Raw genomic sequence first — 20,943 nt, forward strand, 5'->3', positions numbered from 1 at the left:
AATTTCATCATGCAAATCAATTTTTCTTTTCAACTGCTCTTCATTAATAAACATCACATTCAAAAGTCCTAATAACATCTCCAGATGAGGCCCTGAAGAGTATTAATGAAGCATTAATGAACACACACATAGCGCTTCTCACAAATGAAAACGCACCGTTCAGCTTTAGAGATGATACTTACCTCATCTCCACTAACGTGCCCTAGGGCTATAAAAAGATGCATTTCCCACACTGCGACATTCATCCCAGAATTCTGCAAGGTACTATCCTGTTCTCCAAATTGAAAGGAAACATAAGGAAGCTAAAAGGACAATAACATAGGACACTCTCGTACAGAAACATGACACCCTAATCGCAAAGACCGCTTGCAGAGAGCAAGGAACTCAGAAGAAGCCACACATGCCAAGACCCATGGCTACAGGCTAAAACTAGAGGAGCGCCATGAAACAGATCAGATACACCCAGAATCAGCAAAGATTTACCTGATAAATCCTCTGCGATCGCAAATTCGTCCTTTATCGAAGAATACTCCACCTCTGTCTGATTACTGGCGTTCATGGACCCGGATCGTGGCTCATTAGCATTGTCTTCAGCAACATCAGTTGGCTGCAGAAATGCTGTGTGGACATCCTGGATGTGCGCCTTGAGATCTTCGTAAGATGGGGCTCGGAAGTCACAGCCATCACACTGTAGCACCTCCATGATCTGGGCCTACCTTCTCACATTAGGAATCTGTGACAGAAGGCAGAATACAATGTCTGAAGAACTGTACTAGCTGAATATCCCAAGTCGATGGGGCTACAAGTCCATTAACAGAAACATTTCTAGTATCAGCAGATCTTTCACTGAACTTTGCCAGTTGGAATGTCCACTAAAGAAATGCAACCAGACATAATAGGGATAGTGTCCTTGAGATCCAAACATCAAAAAAGTGTAGGGGCGGGTGGTGGGGGGACCCAGATAAACATTTTCCACTTTGATATAAATACATCCTCAAATGCCATTGGTCAAGGAAACCCTTAACAGTTCGAGAGTTTTAGTAGTTTCTGAATTTCTTGACTGATTTCAAATTTCTTGTCAAGTCATTATTGACTTTGATTCTGGCTTGGACCCTTTTTTAGTTTTTGGGAACTAGAACCTTCTCAGAAGTAAAGAGGATGTCTGTACAGAAAGAAGGACAAATTTTGATCTTTGTTAGCTGTTCTAATATTAGAACATTGATGTTTCATCCCCAAATGGTGAAATAGTATTGAATCTTGGGTGGTGGTAGAGAGAGCTTTTATTATGCTTTTTGTTATTCTAATACCTTAACTGATATTGGGGTATGCCTCTTTCCTCTTTTCCCCACATTAGCTGTGTGTGTGCGTGCACATGTGTGTATGCGTTTCATAAGCTAAATGATTATTTTGCTGTTTACTATCTACCAATTACAACCTAACAGCTTCTCCAACATAATTAGGTCATAAACTATTTTTTCTCATGAGATTCTCCAACCACCAAATTCAGATGACAATCCAGTTTCTAGTTTAGAGTTGTACCTTGATACCTCGGTTTACATTAAGGTAACAAACACAGTTTTGAAGAGGGGCTTCTAAGCTGTGACTCCCTTCCTACATCTCTCCTTAACAAACGTGCAGTGTGTACTTGCCCACAAAAAGCTGCAAACCTGGGGCAGAATAAAGCAAAACTTGCCCAGCTACCTTCACTCTGTTCTTCGCTGGGCAACGGAGAGACACAGATAGCTTCCCACTAACTCAACGGAGAGGCTCACCATTAAGCGATTAAAAATGTATTAGAAGGTGTAGTCTGTCCCATCGTAATACATATCTTGAGCTGAGATACCCGTTTATTATCTTAATCAGTGAGTTACTTCATGGAGCTCACCGCAAACTCTACTGAGTCATTGCAATCTAGAACCAGATGTCCAAGAACTAAAGCCGTGGCCAGATCTTCCTAGACTTCTACTGTACTGCAACTTTCGCTACTTTTAGGGCAAAAGGTAAATTGTTTCTGCAGGAGGAACAAAGTTGAGCGATGTGTCAGATGTAGAGAAAGGAGCCATTGCGGGCAGATTTTCTATGAAAGAATGCTCCTGCTGATAGCCTGCTAAAATAACTTCTGGCAAGTCCAGCTCTGGACAGACTGAGCTTGCAGAGTGAGACACAGATATTTACCTCTTCTTTCACCCAGCAACCTATCCTTTTTCAATAAACACTGAACGGTGCACCAGAGTCTTTTCAGCTAAGTCTCAACATTCGAGATACAGAAGCTTTTATGCCTAAGCGCCAACCCAAATTGTGTGGAAGAGGTTGCTATCAGCTCTGGATCAAATTACAGCCGTCACTGAGGCCCCACCCCACTTCTCCTTTCGCACAGTCCATTAGACCTGAAAACAAATTTTTCCATGGTGCAGACGACTCCTGCATTTAGAACACTTCACAGAAAAAAGCAGACCATCCAGTGTGCACTCCCCATCCCCCAAGCCTAGCCCTTTCATCTCAGCCAAACAAGCCACAGCTCTGCTGAATGTGTTTATCACACTTTCAAGAGATATGAGCTCCTGCGTCACCGAAGCTCTAAGACTCACTAAGCTGCCCTAGTCCTCTGAGCTTCAGGAGCGGCCATTTTAGCTCGGAGCTTCTCTTCCGTGCACAACATGGCTTCTCTGGGATTCTGCTAGGCTGACAATCAGAAATGAGCAGTAGAAGAACAGGCTGGGCTCCTCCTATGCTCTTCTGCTCCCAACAAAGAATGAACTGTTTGCACTGCTTTCCGAAAAGCAGCACCTTTCTCCTCCTCAAATGTCATTCACCAAGATCTCCGAAGGTTCTTTTATCCCATGATTGATAAGCTTGTTCGTTAGTCCCAGCAGAGCTGACTGGTTATGGCAGGACGATCCTGGACCAGACCCTGTTCTACAGCAGGATTTGGGGGTGGGCTGGGGGGGACCTCCAGAATGCCTTGGCTTCTTGGGAGTCGTCCTTCCACACACAGAAGACATACCATCCGACTCTGCTTGCCAGATTCCAAAGTCTAATGACCTTTGTTAATCACCAGCCAGTCTGTCTGCATCAGCAGACCCTGCCAACAGACACACCCTTCAACACAAAGGCTGTAGCTATTCCTTTTAAAAGAGGTTCTCTGAAAGCTCCATTGTGTAGCCCGAGAGGAAAACAAAATCTCTTCCCTTCAAAACTTCAAGCCTTTAGAAATAACGCAACAAAAGGCTTTCTGCTGTGTGTCTTTTGGAAATTTTGAGCCCGGTTTGCACAACATCAACAAAAATGATGGTTCTGCACAAGGAAAGCAGGGCACCTTCAGCACTAAGTCATCCACCCAGACATGAAATTCATCTCGCTATGCGGTTCTCTAATATCTTGGTGTCTTCGGAAGCTGTTATCAAGGATTCTAACTTCACGGGATGCAAAAACAAACCAACAGTCTCCTTGTTCTGCTACAAAGGAGATTAAAGGGTCATGAGATCAGGGGGAAAAAAAACCCACTGATTTGGAAAAAGAAGAGATGATGAAAGTGATTTCCTAATGGGTTCTAGCTTTAATGTTGTTGCAGTCTCTACCTCAAAAATAGCTCAGAGCCTTAGAAGAGGTTAATCTCCAGGCTGCTGAGAACCAGCGTCAGGTACAGCTGAACGGCCTTCAATTTGATGTCTGCACCAAGCCCCGAGAGGAGGACGGAGCCTCCTTTGAAAGCCATTTTGCCTTTGTGTACACATTTGTCCTGAAGACGCTGACAGAAGAAGAAAACGGAAATTTCCAGCATGGCCTAAACAATCAAAGAAACAGAAACCCGATGTGTTTATGAGACTGAGGATGCACACACGTGTACGGAGTGAGAGCGGGAGGAGAAGAAAGGAATGGGGGAGGACGGGGGACAAAGAAAGCCGGACCCGAGGAGGACCCATCCATCAACCAGAGTATGTTTTCACAGCAGATGGTAATCCTCTGAGAAACCCACAACCAGGAAAAAGAGGAGAAACGCGCTCTGCTGCTTCTGACTGCTTCATCCGCCCAGAAAGAGCAGCAACCCTCAAAGACTCAGCTAGACACTGATCTGCTCCAAAATGATGATTTAAAGCTAAAAGCCTTGATCTCCTATCTACTTTACTTCATTTAAAAATACTGTCATAATGAGATTAGCAATACCCCCCCCCACCACTGACCCAATCAGCAAAATCAAAAGCAGAAGAGGAAGCTTCAAACTAACTAAAAAGAAATGCTATTTCAGAAGGTCATGGGCTGAGTCTACAAATCAAACAAGCACCTCCATCTCCTACTCCCCCCACCCCCGGCAGTATTCCCAGGCCCCTCAAGGTCAAATAGGCATCAAGGACTGAACTCTAAACACCACCCACGAAGTGACCTGCTCTGCGAGTATGGATTCTTCTCTAATACCCTAGTGCCGAACGCGATCAGTCCTCCTGACACACATTCGAATTATTCACTGCTCGTCAGTACCATTTATCCTCCATTGCTGGTGTGTTCCATTTCCATTTCTAGTTTGGGGATTTCCAAAGGTGGGGGTTTGGATGAGAAACCTAACTCCACTTCACATCTGACAAACTCTTGAAGACATAGTTAAAGAGAACCCAGAGAGATCTCGTTCAAGATCGGGAATGTACACATGCGATTGGGGAAAGGGGGATGATGGACACAGGCTGCTCTCTCGTCTACACCACCTGCACCCCCACTTTTCTGTGCCCAGGATCCCGGGGAGCCATCATGGCTCGGTGAAAGTGAAAGAGGGCGATCCACAGCTTCACGCCCCGTTCTTCTGCTCATGGCCCAGACGTACCTGAAGACGGGGAGGCACCCTGGATGGTTCACAGTGTTCTCACCACCAGGCCACCATCAGCCCTCGCCCAGGGCAGCTTGGCGAACACTGTTCCCCAGACTTGCATAAACATGGTCTTCAAGTCAAAGTCCCAATGGTGTCCAGGAAGTGCCCAGATTAAAACACACAGGCCTTACCTGGATGGAGCCTGTTCTCTGCCTGAAGGCCGCAGACCAGAAATAAAGCGGTGAGGCGCCACGGCCACAGGGATTCAGCAGCAACTAATTATAACCTTCAAAGCCTTGGAGAAATAGAACCAGAAACACCATAAGGTGCTTTTCCTCTGTCCACTCCAGAAACCTAGTTTCATTTATTAGGCACTAAGCTCCCCAGTTCTCCTGAAGCACAATTCTAAGAAAAGGTTTTAGTTAGCACCTGTTGTTTGTGCTTTTCTTACTTTCCAGTGAATGGAAAAACCAATTATCCAAGGACTGGCAGTGGAATGCATCAACTCTGGAATAGTTCAGCTAGAAAAACAGAAGCATCAGAAACCTGAACAGCCTACAAATATATTTGGAGATCGGAAACAGCTGATAGGGTGAGGTCAAAGAGCTGGGGGAGAGGGGTGTTAGGTGGTTAACAGTTCTTATGGTAAGCCCCGGCACTGCCATGGTTTGGGAGGAAGGAAGGATTTCCATGCTGCGGATGAAAAATGGGGGGAAACCACTAACTCATCCACTTGTAGATGTGGGCTGCTACTCTGACAACAGGGGGTGTTCTGTATCACTACTTATCACTTGCCCTTGTCACGGTCAAAGCAGGACTTCTAGTAACTTAAAAATCATTTAAAGCATCTTTCCCAGCCCGACTGCACAGAGAAGAAACTGAGGTGAAACTTCCTTCCAACAGCAGTTGCAGGATTCAAGGTGACAGGCAAATGCAAACCAAGACTTCCTCTCTCTCTGCATATGCAATAATTAATTGTACTGATTTACTTTGACCTCAGATACGAGCATATGCACTCCAAATTGGATAGGGACTCTGTCTATCAGAGCAGAATCAGCCCCTTCCAAGTAAGTACCCATGATTTATGTACTCCTCCCATGTTTAGTTAAAAAAAAACAAAAAAACAAAACAAAACAAAAAAAACCCTAGTAATAAAATAAGCCAGCAAAATAAACCAACAAAGAACTCCTGACAACAAGCTACCTCCATCGATCCCACAGCATCAGCTCCACTACAGATCCCGGCTTGCCATGTGGTGTCTTCAAATGTCCTATCAAATGTTTATACTGTTTGCTACATGATCTAAGCGGTTCTGTGTACTCTTGGCAATTCACCACACTAATGAAAGGTTTAACATATCAGGGAGGATAAATAATTAAGGAATTCAGAAGGGAGACACAGCTGTTCTTCAAAACCAAATTTTCAGAAGAGAAAGGATTAATTTGCAATCACATATGTAACCCCCAATATGAGACTGAATTTAAATACTGAGCAGAGAAATACCAGGAGACCCCGGAGTCCTGCCAATGCACGTTGCCTCTGTTCTATGTGATCAGACTGTGGTCCATCTGTGGACCTTGCACGTCGGCACAAGTCTGGGGCAGGCAAGCTGCAGATGAATAACCCACTCACTTTCTGGCCAGTGATGGTCCTTTTCAGGTTATCTCTTGTTTGAGCTTTGTTCTGCATCAAGTTTTCAAGGGTTACAGAGCACGTTGAATACTATTTCATAACAGGTGCCTTTTGGGATCATCATTAAAATGAGATGAGCATCCAGGGATGTAATCTAAGTGACTAAAAAAACTGTCAGATATGTAAATAAGGAGCAATTCTGACTGAGTGACCTGTTATGAAAGCAGGTAGTGAGTGTCTAACACAGAAAGAGATAGTACATACCTTCTGGAGAATTCATGCATTCCTTTGCAATGATATAAGGCTAATTGAGGCCAACAGGCCAATCGGCAGCCTGCCAGCTCTCCTGTCCTTAGAAAAGGAAGCGTGTGATTTGAACAAGGAGATAAAAGAGGAGAGAAGGGACTAGAAAAGAAAGGGAGGAAGCAGGGTAGTATCTTAGCAGCTTTAGACTTCATTGTCTGGAAAGGGGAACCTGCAGTTTGCCAGATAAGTCTAATTCTGAGAAGTGTCCTGACAATATTCTCCTTGACAAACAAAACAAACCAAGAGGCCTCCTCACTGTAAAATGCTCAAAACGCAACTGTGACAAATGAGATCCCAGCTCATCTACATCTTTCAAATGACGGAAAGCCACTCTTGGTGTTGAATGAATTCTCTGAAATGTCATGGGCCCATCAGGAAGTTCCTTGGAAACTTTGAGGCCATTCTCGCCCTAGCATTGAGAACAAGAGATAACTGATTTCTCTCCTGGAGGGCCAATCCGCACCCAAACGGCAGAGACAGAAAATCACGGTGTTCCTTTAGAAACTCTTCAGAATGCTGGCTGGGTTTCTACAGACACTTTTCATGCTACAAGAACTCTCATTATAAAAATTGTAAAATTAAAGGGAAGTTGCAGTGATGCTGCTGGGTTTTCATTACAGAACTGATTGAGACGCAGAGTAAGCAGAAGTTGCAGTGAAACTCATCCTTCCCACCATGAAAGACCAATCCGTGCACTGAGCGGTACCTCCTCAGTGGGTCTGAAAGCCTGACCAGCCTCGGGTGTTGGTCATGTAGGTCTTCCCGGCCGTAACCACTCCTGGCGCTGGCCTGGCCAACCACACAAAGTCTAAATTCCATAGTTTCAGTGAATGGATCCAGAAGCCATTTTAACAATTTACCTTTTTCTCTATTACCACTCTGAGAAAAATGAAACAAAACAAAACAAAACAAAAAACGGTATATGGCTGTTGCCTTGTGGAGAGGATAAGGAAGTTTTGCTAGAGGAACTCTTTTATTTAAGGGAAAAGCCTATGAAAATCCTAATCTAATCCGTCAGACACTTGCACGTTGCCTTCTGTACACGGTTCGCTCAGAAGTTCAGATAAGTCACTTTCTTTAGACCAGAATCATTCCAAGTTCGCCCGTATCAGTGGTGCACAAGGGCGGGATCCAAATGCTGCAATGACCTCTCCAGCCTCATTCTTACATCTGGCAAAACTGACCACACAAGCCTGGCACCTCAGTCTATCTTTCTCCAAACCCTGGTTCCTGATCTAACTACTCCATCAGGATGAAAGCCCTCAGCAGACTCCTTTCTAGAAAGGTAAACAATGACTGGGCTTGTGTGGATCATGAACACTTTGCGATCCTCTTGCTCAAGGAGACTGTGGGCTGTTTTTTGTTTGTTTTTCTTTTCTCCTCTGGCCTCCACCTATAGCAGAAGCTATCGGAGGCTGTCCTTCCTCCTTATTAAATTAATCAACTGGCCCATTCATATCCATTGGTTGTTCTGACAAATTAACAGAATCTTATAATAGGTAAAACACATTATGTGTTTATGTATTAGAACTGGCAAATACCCAAGAATTAGGAATTTTAAAAAAAATGACAGGCAAGGATTTCTTTTCTCTTGCAATCTCCAATCTACTTTCAGCAAGTAAATTTACTCCTAAAAATCATTACACCCCAAGAACTTCAAAGTAGAAAGTTAAGACATTTGTTTGCCAACCCAAGATTAGAATTTATCACCATGTGAAAACACTAGAATGCTCCAGTACTCCACCAAGCCTCACATTCTGTAAACCCTTAATGATAAATCTCATTTTTGCCCAATTTAGTTTTCTTCAGCTTATTCACTATTAGGTTGATAGGAAGGAAGACAATGATACAGAAATGCCTATCCAGCAAGTAAAAGAATGTTTCTAGCAGGTGTGACGACTCTGCCCATCACCTTCACCTTGACCAAGTCTTTCAAAGCCTTTACTGGGACATTTTGCTAAATGAAAAAATTAGATTATGATATTCAACCTTTTTATACAAAAAAGGAATGTTTTACAAGTTTTCCTTTTCATCTCTATTTTCATCTCTTAATTTACTCCTTATTATTCAGAAACAAATACATGTGTAGTTTTACATGGCTGACACCTCATCAGTGAAGTCTGGGCTCAAAGGTTCTAACCTCTAAGAGGCATTCCCTGACAACTCCATCTAACATTTTCCCACCCCTTTGACCCCCATGAAATTGAGCCCCCTCTCCACAACCCTAACCACAGTCACTTTCTCTCTACCACATTCCACTGCTTTATTTCCTTCACTGTTGAGAAGATGCCTGTTTGCAGTCTGTCTTCCTTTAAAACATAAGCACCCTGAGAGCAAGTCCATGCCTGTCTACTCACATTGGTATCTTCAGCACTGGGGACAGTCACACAATGCGTTCACCAAATGTGTTAAATGAATGAGTCAGAGCTTCTGAAGATTCCAATCAAACAAGAAAAGAGTGGTCAGGAGATTGGATTCTTCTACTAACACTATGTTAGTACAGAGCAGTGGTGGTCCCAACCAGGAGGACTTCTGCCTACCTGCCCTTCCCGGCTGCACCACCACTACTACCACCAAAAAACCTCAGGCTAGGGATATTTGGGAGTTTCTGAAGACATCTTTGGTTCTCACAACCAGAGACTGGGGTGCTACTGGCACAAAGCACCAGACCGTCCCCAAAACAAAGAATGATCTGGTCCAAAATGTCAATGGCACAGAGGTTGGTGGTCTGTCTGGGGGTTATTTTCAGTCTCTGTATATAACCCACTTGCCTTTATAGTCCTTGCCTTGGGGTCCTGGCAAGGGAATCTCTGAATTAGATAATTAGCAAATTCTTCCAGCTCAAAGATTTTATGATTCTGTGATTCTAAATAACCTTAGTAGTCTTCAGATTACAAGTTTTTAGTTTTATTTTTCTGATTTGGGTATTTTATTAAACTTTCAAGAAAAAAGTGTAAGATTAGGGTGAGTGACTGGTCCATCTTTCTTTAGTGATAAGGCCGTTGCACTGTCGATGATCCCCATGGGCTTTGAGGGTAAGGGGTCAATATCATTAAAAATGGTCAGATTCTACACTTAACATGTGGCCTCCAACTAAAATTTTTGTGGAAAACAAGATGCACATGTTCTCCTCTTCAACATGTAAAATTATCTTCTTTCAAAGGGATGGGGCCCCAGGCTACTCAAAATCACTCTTAAGAGGACAAGTCATGTATTCCTTTTGGTTCTCAGACCCTCAGGGCCCAGCACAGGTCTGGTCCTGATGAGAACTGTTGTATGCATGAACGTACACATCCCTGCTTTCCAGAACACGTGCCAGGGCTACCAACAGAAAGGTAAACATTTAGGGCCCTAAGCAATTCCAGAGAACCTCCGATGACCAGAAAAACAAAACTGAGTGTTATACAACACTCCTCCCCACTCCAGCTAATGAAACTCAAGAAGCCACATCATAATGATTAGCTAACTGCTGGGGTACCAGGAATTTTAAGTCTTCACTTGTCCTTGTGTTTGAAGTAAGTGACCACCTTCCTTTTCCTCATCATCCACAGGGAAGGTCCTCTGGCCGCATCATTGCACCCATATATTTATGACACCGTTAAGCTTCCCTGAGCTGATGTGACATTTGGCATCATCACCCGGGGCTATTTCTTGAGACTATTTCCCTGTCTTCCCTCCACAAAAAAACTTTTAATTCTTGTTTGCAAGGATTCTGGAAAGCCTGAGGGAAAATTTCTCCCCTATAGATCAAAACCATACTAACATTTTCAGTGGTGGGGGGAAGCGGATGGATGACGAAATTAGGTAGGAGCAGAACTTTCTCTCCTCTGTGTCCCTGAAAAATACTCAAACAATATATTACTCATGCCTTCCTTAAGTCCAATGGAAGTATTCACTTAGAAGTTAATTACCTATCAGTTCATAATGTCCACTACAGAGGAGCTCTTAAAGACCATGTAGATCGACCTGGTCCAGTGTCTTCACCTTTTAGGTAGGGAAACTGAGGCCTCACAAAAAAATAACCTGCCTGGGGCTTCTAGCACATAAAGTCTCTGAACTCAGGGGGAAAAAAAAATCTTTTCAATTCCATAATTTGAGAAAGGAAATCAGCAGTAAAGACACTCTATAAATGTTATTCAGCTCATTAGTAGCTATTCACACTTCAAGTCCATGCCCCATATATCCTCAGTAACAAGAGCCTTTCTTCAGTGGGGAGGCCAACTCCAGAACCACCTCCCCTGTTTCCTCTGCTCTGAATTCTACACTCAGGAGAGTCACTGAAAAGGTGCAAAATCCATTGTCTGCAGTTTGACTGTTCAAAGACCTTCTTAGGCATGCAAACAGTGTGTTCCTACTTTGGAAACACATTCTGGAAGACTGAAAGTTGCTGACAAAGGTATACACAGAAGAACAAGAGCTATAACACTGAATTATCTTTCTTCAGAATCCAGCCTCATGGAATCGGAACAAGATTACGTAGTAGCTTTATGCCTGCCAAATCTACCCCCTGAGAAACATCCTCTTGTTTCTTATGGAAAATGTGTGCTGCCAACAAAGTCACTGAAGAGGCTGGCTGAATGAGTCTTAGGGGTATCTGGAAATATCAGGGTCAGTTCTTTTAAAATGGGAAGGAGAAGAACAATCAGTTGGACAAATGCCTGGCAAGGAAGCAAGTCTTCTCGTGGCCCATCGAGTGTGTGGCCCGGACCAATTAACTCCAGAACATTGCTGATACCAGGTTTTACTTCAAATTATACATTATGTTCTGAAACCGATCACAACCTGGACTGTTTTACCTCATGTACATATCTTCTATTTACCTATATTCTTAGTAGACATCTATACTCATGTATTGGATATAAAAAAGTTAATGCATCAGAAAGGCCGGAATCACCTTTAACTTTTTAAACATTCTCCAATATTTAAAAAGTTAAAGAGTCTCTTACAATGAGTGCCTTATCGTAACCAGAGAGACCATAAGGGTCTCTTATAAAGGGTCCCTTATCGTAACCAAGAGAATGGTTTAGAAATCAAGAAGATGGTAAGATCTCTACACTTTGTTCATGTTTTCCTCCCTATAGAATTCTTTTACCTACATTTTGAAGGTCCATGTAATCCCCATCACTTAGGACAATGATTCTCAAAGTGGGAGGGAGGGTTCCTGGACCAGCAGCCTCAGCATCATCCCAGAATTTGTTAAAAATTAGTTAGTTCTCATGTTCCTCTCCAGACTTAATGTGTCCAAAAGGGCCCAGCAATCTGTAGTTTAACAAGACCTCAGGGTGATTCTGATACCCACTCAGGTCTTAAGATTAAGCCCAAATCCTCCTTCCTATGAAACAGTCCCTGAAACTAGTGCTACAATGGTAAAGCCCCTTCTCCAATGTGTGGGGAACCTTACTTCTAAGTGCTGTTGATTGAATGACTACTAATAGCTATGCAGTCCTCAAAGAGCCTAAGAGAGGACCAATGTTTGCAAATATTTTACTTCTTATTTAGAAATTAATGGGAAAACAATAAGTTGCAGAATCCAGCATCAGAAGCGATGAAGAGCACTCATAAGGCAGAGTTCCTGTCTTTGAATCAGTGAATATTGTGGACAACACAATGCTAATACTGATATTCATCTCCTTTAAAAAACCTCAGAATGGTTCATGACATGGTGTCCTTGAAATTTGTAAAGTGGGATGGGGCAATCCACAAAGGAAAGAATTAGAGTATTTTATCCAGAAATTAGTAAGAACTGAGTAAATCCTCAAAACCCGAGATTCTAAAAAACAAACAAAACAAAACAAAACAAAAACAAGATTCTTCCATGACAGGAGGCTTTTGTGATCAACAAAATCTTATTAGAAAACACCTCCAAACTTGGAGTGGTTATTTGATCATCACACCAAAGCTAGAGTCCAGAGCTAAATCTGCAGTAAGAATCAACATCTGAAAACACAGATGTGTTTGGAAATCCCTCAAAGGAAGGATACGTGCTTTAAGCTAACCAAAGAACTCCCAGAAAAAATGGCGGCTAATTGTCTCAAACTGCAAACAAAGGCTTGGCTGAAGGCATAGGAGGAGGTCAACATAAACAAAGGGGAAAAAAAGTGTGGCGACACCAAAGCAACAGACCAATGGGGCCCTCAAATCAAAAGCAGGACTCAGAATCACAGAGTTCAGAGATAAAATTCATCAACTGTGTCTTGCCCAGGAACCTGACCATGGGACCATGATAGACTGCTCCAGCGGCACAGAAGTTAAAGACAACCCAAGAAGACCCAAACTCAGGCTCTGAAAGCAGAACTGAGCAGGACTCAAGGAGAAAATTTAAAGAGATATTATTACCCTTACTAGTTGGGGGTCAAGAGCGGGTTCTGATAGTTATGTCCCAACCAGAGATAAATTAGAAAAAAAATGAACTCAGGTTTAAAAAAAAAAAAAAAAAAGTGATAGAAGTGGTATGGAAAAGACCAACGAATAATCTATTTTGAAAGAATAGAACTCAGAAGAAAATTATATACAACAATTAACAAAGATACTATGAAAGAAGAGATCAAAGATAAAATGATAAGACATCACAATGAGATGAAAGGGGACCTGGCAGGTGAAGAAAGAAACTGAAAACAAAAATAATATCATTGCAGAACCGATAAATATATTAAAGTAATAAGAGACAAAATCCACAAACCAAAAACAAAGTTGATGATGTGGAAAACATTCTTCAAAAAACTATACAAATACAGAGGAAAAGGACAAGCAGATGAAAGCAGGTAGAGAAGATGACAGATAAGAAGGTTTGAAAACAGAGATCCAACATACAGATAAAAGGTATTCTAGAAGTAGACAGCAAAACAAAACAGAGCAAAACAAAACAGCTCCAATCTGTGATGGGAAATAATTTTGTTGAAATCAAGAAATACCTGACATGCTGAGAAAATGTAACAAAGAGAATCATCAAATTTAGACACCTTGGTAAAGTTACAGAATTTCAAGAATAAACACTGAATGCCATAAAATTGAGATATTTTAAAATTAGTCAATTGCAGGGGGGGGTAATTTGAGACTTTTTCCACAGGAACGCTTCGTGACAGAAAGCAGTGAAGGGATGTCTACAGAGACTTGAGAAAGAGACAGGAGCATCTCTACTATTCAATTCCCAACTTTGGAATTACTCAATTCCTAACTTTGCAGTCATGTATAAAAGTAATAAGAAAGCATTTTCCAATCAGCAGAGTCAACGGTTGCTGCACTTACTAATAATTCTCCTTCAGTATCTACTCAATGATGAAAGATACCCAACCAAGAGAAGATTCAAAATCAAGATCTCAAGAATATGGAATGTAAGAGGTAAACAGAAGATGTGAGCACTGAATCCCTTCATCTAGAACTAAGACTGAATAATTCATAATAATTGCAAACAAGATTATAAACCCTTCAACGTAATAATTATAATAACAATAAATTATCCCATAGAATAACAATAAAAATCGCACAGACTTGGTAAAAATCCCTCTGCATAGTAACAGAAACAAAGAGGTAGACATCAGAGGATAAAGGTAAGTGGGAGAAAATCCTCAACTTTCATAGTAGAACATTAAAAAAAACTTGATATTGCTTCCTTCTGAAGTTACTAAATCCCCAAATGGAGGTATAAAGCATATATTAAAGTAAAAAAAATTAATTAGTATAAAAATAAAAACAGACAATGTAGCTTTTAATTTTTTTTAACCAATACAGACCACATACTAAAAGGACAAAGGACATGCACAGAAATATACTAGTAATGAAATTAATTAGAATCAAGTATATATATTATATCAATAGAAGCAATCTGGATAAAATCCTCCCGTGGAAAATATCCCCAGAGTAGATGCAAAGACAAATTCTAATTCCATTTGGTCTATAAAAGACACACATAGTAAAAAGACAAAAAAGTTTGAAAGTAGTAATAATATAAAAGATAAATCAAGGAAAGAAAAAGTAGAGAATATGATTAATATTATTCCAAGTTAAACTCACAAAAAAAAGCTTTTAGGCTTACCTTTAAGTTTTAAAGAAAATTAGGGATAAAAAGAAGAAAATTTTCACAATATACAGGAAAATAAATTATAACTATAAAAGTTGAAAGAATCCTTAATGTAAAAAAGTACAATCCACAATGAAGATTTATCATGAATATTTATGTCCCCCTAATATCACCAAATAAAGAAAAAAAAGGCAACAAATAAAAGAAGAAATAGACACAAGCACTTAGTAAATTAAATGAGGAAAGCCAATTAAGAAAAGAATTAACAGTCAGAATTCAGTTAAGGGATACATTTCAAATTCTATATCCTAGATATAGAAAACACATTTTCATTTCAAAGAATTGTGGGACATTACAAAGATTTTCAAATGCCCATGGAGGTTTATAGGAGTCTATCATGTCAGAATTAGGAGATAATAAATTACAAATAGAAAAAAGGTCCATCACTTTTACTTATAATGTAATAAAATGGAGGAGGGGGAGGGGAGTGACAAAAAATTCCAAACACTTGGAAAATTCTTTTTAACATTCTCCTCAACAATTTCTGGATTAACCAGAAATGAAAACTCAACTACATAATGTGACTTTAAAAATGTTATGTATATAAAATGTGGAATTTGGGAAAAGCTGTACTTAGAGGAAATTTCATAGCTCTATGAAAATTGCTAAATCAAGAAATAAGACTTTTTATAAAAATCAAGAAATAATACTAAATAAAAAAAGAAATAATACTAAATGAATTGGAAATCCATCACAAGTAAAAAGAAAAAGGAAGAAAAGTGGAAGAAAGGATTTAATTAGGATAAACATAGAAAATCAGGGGCTAAAAAACCCCATAAATAAACAAATAAATAAAACTGACCAAGTAACCACATTAAAAAAAAAAATCTAATAATATTCAATAAATAAAATTCAACAAAATCCTAAATATAAAATTCAATAAAATTCAATAAAAATCTTTAGCTAGCCTAGTAAGAGAAAAGGTGTGCATGGGGGAGAAGGGCCACAAAAACAGAATTAAGGATAAGAAGCAGAAAATATTCAAAAATGCAAATGAAAAATAAACTACATTTAGAAATCACTACACACAATTCATAATATTTATAAACATATTTATAAACCTAAAAGTAATGGATGATTGTTTAGAAACATGCATTACCAAAATTAATCCAAGAAGAAACCATACCAATGGAAGACTAGGAAAGAGACAAAGAGCCCACCCTGAGAGCCTTCAAAGAATAGGTAAATCAGATATTTTTGAAATTGGTCCAAAGTCTAAAGCATTAAGAGTTTCATCAATGTATTTCCAAAGCTAGTGTAACACAGATAGCAAAGCTTACCTCAAAACGATAACTAAAATGTTAATAAAAGCAACCGGCATACTTGTAAATATTGAGGCAAGAATTCAAATAAAATCCAAGTGGACATTAAAGGAATATTACTCCATGATCAAGTGGGATGCACTGTAGGAAGGCAGTATTTCAATACCAGAAAATCTATACTCCACTACATTAAGCAATCAAAGAAGGAAAAATAATTTAAGCAATACAGAACAGGCTAGACAGCATGTGATGAAATTCAGAACCCTTTTCTAATAAAAATGGTTTAGTAAGATAATATATGGATATGTACACACACAACTGGATACAATGGATACAACTCAGCATCATGCTTAAAAGACATTAAAAGAATTCAAGTTAAAAACCAGACAAGGATTAAAATTACTTAGCATTGTTGTGAAAATGCTAGCCAAAGCATTCATACAAGGAAATATAGGGGCACTTGGGTGGCTCATATGGTTAACCTTCTGCCTTCAGCTCAGGTCATGATCATGATTAGGTAGGTCTGGGGATGAAGCCCCAAGTCGGGCTCTCTGCTCTGTGGGGCATCTGCTTCTCCCTCTCCCTCCACCTTTCACCCCGCCCCTTACCTGGGCTCATACTCATTCACTCTCAAATGAATAAATAAAATCTTTCAATTAAAAAAAAATAAAGTAAAATAAATAACACTTGAAAAAAGATGAGAGAGTTTCCAAAATTCATACATAAGGCGAATGACCCAGTTGTGTCCCCAGGTGAACAACACTCTCATTTGTTACTGAATAATTTAGAACTTTTTCAATTTTAAGAACTTATTACTTGAAACATTTAAAACATTCATCAAATGTAAAGCACTGGAGTGATCTGGCAAGATATTGGTGTTCAATGGCTTTATTACAGCTCACCTTACTAAGAACGTTAACTCTTCTGCAAACCCTGGCATTCCTTTTTCTACCCTGTTTGGAACTCTTTAATGACTCCTTAAATCAATAATCTCAGATGAACCATATGCAATGACTTAGGAATTCCAGTCTTGAGGTCATGAAGATAATTCTTAATTGATTATATCCATATATAATCAATTTTCAAGAAACAAGTTGCTCTACCCATGCACTGACAAATCTTTGAGTTCTGTGAAAAGAGAAGCTATACTTGAGCTCGTTAAAGGAACATAAGCAGGTGGAAGGAAGACTGAAAATGAACTCCTAAAGTATGAAGCCCAACTCACTGTCTTTTCCCCATAACCACTTGGAAAAAAATCTCAACCTTGGATCTGTCTGAATCAATGTATTCTCCCAACTTCTCTTTGACCTCAGATTGGCATCCCAGCAAATTCTTGGTTATAATTCTACCACGCAGCCTGGTATTTACCCGTCTTCCATTCTTCGTTATGTCTAGTTGCAAAGAAAAAGAAGTTTCCATCTTCTGTCTGCTTTTCCCTTCCTTATCCCAAGGGCCACCCTTCCTTTGCCTCTTCTCTCACCACAAGTAGAAGACATGCTCCCACTGCCCCTGATCTCAGGCTGACTCCTCAACTTGGTTTTCTCATCCAGTCCTCTCCTGTTTTAACCAAGAGCTCACCTGAACTGCATTTTCCATTTCTCGCTACTAGCCAAATCACACCCATCTGAAAACTCTCTCTCATTCAAGAGGAAAACCTGCTCGCGTGCGCTCTCTCACTCTCTCTCTCTCTCTCTCTCTCACACACACACACAGACATCCACACAAACATATCCAACCGACTCACGTTCCTGGCCCAACTTCTTCCTCGGGAAACAATACAGGTCTAGTCTACCATGCCTGGGGTTGAATCTCAATTCCATGATTTATGAGCTTTGTGAATCCTTGACCAATTATTTAAACTCTCCAAACCTGTACCTCTTCATCCATATAAAGAAATCCACATATCACAGGGTTGTTGTCTGGAATAATAGCACAAAGAATTTGGCATAGTCTCCAACATGCATGAAGGCTTAATTATAACTGCCATTACTACCATCAACTCCCCCTTTTCCCAAACTGCTTTTTTCTCCTTCCTTCTTCAGCCCTCTACATCTGGTACATCTGAGTAGCATTCGGCTAAAACAAATTCCATATGGTCAAGGGCAGCCTTCCTAGGGCCAGTGAAAGGATACTATGACTCCTTACCTAACTGAACCATTACTTCCACACCATTCTCCACCAGAGCCCACACACACCTGTAAGGAACTCTCCCCTGGGCACCTCGGACTCTCTCCACCTTGACCCCCCTTCCCCCAGCACCCTTTTGTCTCAATTCAGCTCAGGTTTTCTCAATCCTGGTACATGGACATTTAGGGCCAAATTATTGATTGTTTTCAGGTGCGGGCAGGGAGCAGAGGGTCGGGTGGACTATCCCAGGCCCTGCAAAATGTTTGCCAGCATCCTGGCCTCCCCCCACCAGATACCAGTAACGTCTCCCTCCTCTGGCTCCAATATCCCCAGGAGCGAAACCAACAGTGTTTTCTGCTGGTCTGAAAAATCACCCCCAGCTAAGAATCACTTTCTCTAGAAAGCCCTGCCTGGACCCCCACAGCTGAGTTGAGACTCTTCCTAGACATCCCTAAATCTCCCAAGCGTTTTTCATAGAGTATTAGGTAGTATGTGCTATACTATAATTTTTATAGAACACTAGGTAGTTATGCTTAACTGCTTGTACCCCATGGTGTACTTTGAATTCCTTGAAAGCTAGGACTGTATGTGGTTCAATCCCAGCCCTGGCCCATGATTGAAACCTACATACTCTCCTTCCTTTGCTTGGAAACAAACTTATTATGAGACATACTTTAACACAGATTTGCATGGGGGGGGGAGAACCCCATGCATACTAAATATAAACTTTAATTGTAACATGCATACCTTTTGAGAAATTAGAAAAGTGGAGAAGGGTGTGTCTTAGTACTCAGGAATAAGGAATCAAGCTGGACTGGTGGGTTGCGTGCATTTGTGTGTACATGTGTGGAGGGGGAGGCTGACAGAGGAGCTGGGGATCAGAAATAGAGAAAGGATTTAGCTTCAGTCCCATGTGGCCCTGAGCAAGAGGCCTTGTGGCTGGAGGCCATCCTCAGGGAGATCAGCAGTACCCTTCTGGTCACCTCTTTCCCTCACTATTCTCAAGCACAAGGCATCCCCTTCCTAATCTCAATGCTGTCCTTGTCTTAAGACTTCCCAGCTGATCTGGGGTTTTTTTAACTTAATGATATGTTTCTACCTCTATCCTCCCTGTGCACATTACCATGCTCCTTATACTGTTCCTGCCTCTGGCAACGAAATTTCAGACCAAGTAGAGTGTCCTTACAAAATACCACTTGCACTCATAAAACATGACTGCATTCCAGAAGACTGGTGTATTTGCGGGGATGAGAAATGTCAGGTCTGAAAAGAACTAACTGGTTTCCAAACAACTGATTTCTCTGGAATTAACTTAAAAAAAAGAAAAGAAAAGAAGAAGTCTTTAAAGACCCACATATGAAAGCACAATGAGGTCACTGATGGCCAAGGTTCAGCACCTGATAGGCAACGCTCTCCTCACCAAAGGTTAAGAACCCCAGGCATCCAGCATTTTGCCTGCCTTATAAAACCTGTACTTCTCCTTAAGGAATTCTTAGGAAGTGTTCTTAACATTTCCGATAAATGAAAAAGTACGTTGCAAAACAGAATGCAATAGTCTATTGCTATTCAAATTACAATGGCAATAACAACGTGCTAGTATATAAATATAGGAAAAGAAGATATATGCCCTAAACCCTTAAAAGAAGTTTTCTCTGGGGGTGGGGTTACAAAGAACTTTCACTTTCTCTGAATTCCAACTTCTATAATGTTTGTATATATTTTGGTTATTACGAGCTGGAAATTGTTAAGGTTTAAGCGTTTTCAGAAGAAATAAGTAAACAAGCTCAACGATCTCCCTTAAAAAAAGTCCCCCAGATCCAATAAGTTGGCTCACATTTTAGGGAATGTGTGGGTGTGTGATCACTTCGGTGTTTAAAGACTTAATATGTGTCCACACAATAATGTGGGCATGTGAACAAAAGGCATACAGCCAAGACTGACCACAGAACACTAACTGTCGATTAGCAAACAGACCAAATGTCATAAACTTCAGACAGGAGCAGATGTGTCCCACAGAATTTGAAAAAGCAAAGTTAGGCAGGAACACCTAACTGACCACAAACTTTAATCAATAAGTGGGATGGCACTGACTGACCATCCCACCTAATGTTGAGTTTTGTTCCAAGAGTCCGTATGGAGGGCAACGCTTCTGCCCTGAATCTACCCCCAAACAGATAGGAACATCTTAAGTGTCCCTCCAGGAAATATTAGAAGCAATATAATCCATCGCCTCCTGGAGAGATGTGGGCCACCAGTCATGACCATCTCATCCCACAACTCAGATAAGGTGGGAAATCTGAGACTCAATGAGGTAAGGTTTGGCTTAGAAGTATCTTGTCATTGCCAAGGGCCATTTCATCACACATCTAGACTAGTGAAGAGGGAGTCATTGACCTGGCGTTCTCTGCCCTCATTTAAAAGAAAAATCATTTTCAACTGAGCCAAAAACACATCTTTATTGATCAGCGACCATGTGCCCATTTACTGAACATCTGAATGCCTACTAAGTAGCTGGTATGGTTCTAGACGTAAGAGATAAACAAGAAACATGGGGACATGGTGGGGGGATGACAAAAGACAGGGAAAAGGCATGTTTTTTCTAACAGAAGTTAAAAAGTAGACAGGACTAACATTAAAAAAATTAGAAAATGAAGAATTCTAAACACTCTATAATGAAGCATGGATTGTTACGGTACAGCTTCCAAGTATAAAGATGGCTAGAACAACCAGGAAAGCAAAGG

General features: G+C 40.7%; 1 protein-coding gene across 12 annotated transcripts in view; it reads right to left on the reverse strand.

Annotated features, from left to right (window-relative positions):
- The window catches only part of ZNF462 (zinc finger protein 462), a 138,024-nt gene that overhangs the window by 81,661 nt on the left and 35,420 nt on the right, over positions 1–20,943 (reverse strand). For all 12 annotated transcript variants that reach the window (XR_006820764.1, XR_006820765.1, XR_006820766.1 and 9 more), the window contains one exon: positions 484–733. Coding sequence is in view for 8 of the 12 variants with exons in the window: in XM_046022557.1 (XP_045878513.1) it covers positions 484–703 (220 nt within the window). In the remaining 4 variants the exon portion in view is untranslated. The remainder of the gene's footprint in view (positions 1–483; positions 734–20,943) is intronic.

This window comes from Meles meles, chromosome 11 (assembly GCF_922984935.1).
Source record: "Meles meles chromosome 11, mMelMel3.1 paternal haplotype, whole genome shotgun sequence".
NCBI lineage: Eukaryota > Metazoa > Chordata > Mammalia > Carnivora > Mustelidae > Meles > Meles meles.